This window comes from Harpegnathos saltator, unplaced genomic scaffold (genome assembly GCF_003227715.2).
Source record: "Harpegnathos saltator strain DR-91 unplaced genomic scaffold, Hsal_v8.6 scaffold227, whole genome shotgun sequence".
In the NCBI taxonomy this organism is placed as follows: domain Eukaryota; kingdom Metazoa; phylum Arthropoda; class Insecta; order Hymenoptera; family Formicidae; genus Harpegnathos; species Harpegnathos saltator.
In genome coordinates, this window is record NW_020230014.1 from 13,446 (window position 1) to 15,555 (window position 2,110).

Here is a 2,110-nt window from a genome sequence, read left to right on the forward strand (position 1 = left end):
CTAAATTAAAAAATTGCTTCAGAAAGTAGCAGCAACATTGGAAGAAGGTTGTGGCTTTTAGAAGAGAGTACTTTGAAGGGCATATAATCGCTCATATATAATTGATCCACAGTAGCTTTCTCTTTGTGTAAAATCGGACATTTTCCGAGTGGATCTCGTATATTGCGAAATGTACAATTACATTGAATAAACTATAATAAAAGAAATGTGACTTATATGAAAAAACAAAATAATTACCTTTTTACTAAAATAAAATCAGTTTATTTACTGGATATATATAAAAATATTTCATTGATCAATCAATAAGTAATCGTGCGTATAATCTTGCGACAGAATTTTAAAAGTCAGTTTTATGAAAATAGAATAAAAAGTGTTATTTGCAAGTGATAAAAAGTTATAAATAGTAAATATATTTTGTATTAAATAGAATTCTTTTTTATTTTCATTCAAACTTATTTGTAAAAAGCTATATGTGCAATTATTTATGAAATGATTGATATAAAAATTGGAGAATTGACATGTATGATCTTGTATATATTCGTATTATTTTATTCATTATATAATCAAAAAAATTTTTATTTTCAGCTTGTATATAATATATTGGAATATAGTGGTATTAATACACGACGAAGTAATCTATTTGATCGAGAAGCAGTTGCAAAAATAACTAAAAAGCTATTTAAAGGACTAAGTGGGGTGGATAACATATATACACAACATTGTCCTTTGATAAATGAAACGTTAGAGGATTTAATAAAAGGAAGATTAAGTACACATATATTTCCGTATCTTGGTAATATGATAATGTCACGAAGGTAAACTATTTACGTATTTAACAGACATTCATATTCATGCATTAACAAATATATTCACATTCGTACAACGCATGCGTGTGCACGCATATATTGCATTATATCTTAAAAGCTTTTAAATTATTTTGAATTATCTTAAATTAATATGTATCTTACATTTTAGGCCTCAGGATATTATAGTATTTATGATCGGAGGTACAACTTACGAAGAAAGTTTAGCAATTTATAATCTAAACAAGCAAAATCAAGGTATAAAAATTATTTTAGGTGGTACTACTATTCATAATTTTAAAAGTTTTGCAGAAGAAGTACATCATGCTACTACAGGAATTTTAATGCGATATAAAATTGGAAAAAATTAATAATGGTTTCAATATATTTCAAAATATTTATTTTCTTATATATTTTAAGTTTTTTTACATCATGTAACTTTTTTTTGTTATAAACAAATGGTAATATTTCATAAAGATTTTCAAATATAAATCGTTAATGAATATTATAGAAACATAATATTTTTTGTAATTAATAATTGTATTTTTTTTATTTCTATCATGAAAATTTGATACTTTTCCTTGTCGATTGTTTTATTCATCATCTTCATCATTTAATATATATTCTGCTGGCGTATCCAAGATTTCATCATCCTTTATAGGTACCTTTAACAAACATATTTTATATTAATTAACGTTAAAGCGAAATAAAAAACTTATAAATAATGTATTATATACAATATATTATGTATTTGCATATTATTTGAGATTTTTCTTTTTTAAATATAATATGACAAAATAATATATGTTATTTTATCACAAATTTAATAAGTTTATGTTTTAAAAATTGTTCGAGATATTAAAAGCTTTTCATCAATATACATTTACTTTACAAATGCGCACATATATACATGTTTAAATATACAGGGTGTCCAATTTTAAAGGACTCACTCAAATATCTCAGAAACACTGCGTTAAATCGAAAAATGTTTCAGACAAAAGTTGTTTGGCTTGAAACAGCACATAAGACAGCGATAGCATTTTGCTTATAGATGGCGTCACTTTCGAGATCACCGATAATCAATTATCTTAAATGGAAATCCCAATTTTTTATTATATCATCTTTTTCTACCAATTAATTTGAACAACTTTTGTCTGAAACATTTTTTTATTTGCTTATATTTTTTGAGATGTTTAAGGAAAACTTGGTAACTTTTTCAACAGTTAACTTACGATATCTCGTTAACTATTTATCGAAAGAAAAAATGGTATTAGACATTTTTACTTTATTTACTATCAAGAATATAT

General features: G+C 24.2%; 1 protein-coding gene across 1 annotated transcript; it reads left to right on the forward strand.

The window, feature by feature from the left end:
• The first annotated feature begins 582 nt into the window (after nucleotides 1-582).
• On the forward strand, nucleotides 583-1,175 carry LOC105185513 (vacuolar protein sorting-associated protein 45). The gene is made up of 2 exons (XM_011145078.2): nucleotides 583-815; nucleotides 976-1,175. The coding sequence occupies exons 1-2, from the start codon at nucleotides 799-801 to the stop codon at nucleotides 1,172-1,174; spliced, it is 216 nt and encodes a 71-aa protein (XP_011143380.1). The 5' UTR covers nucleotides 583-798; the 3' UTR covers nucleotide 1,175.
• The last annotated feature ends 935 nt before the right edge of the window (nucleotides 1,176-2,110 follow it).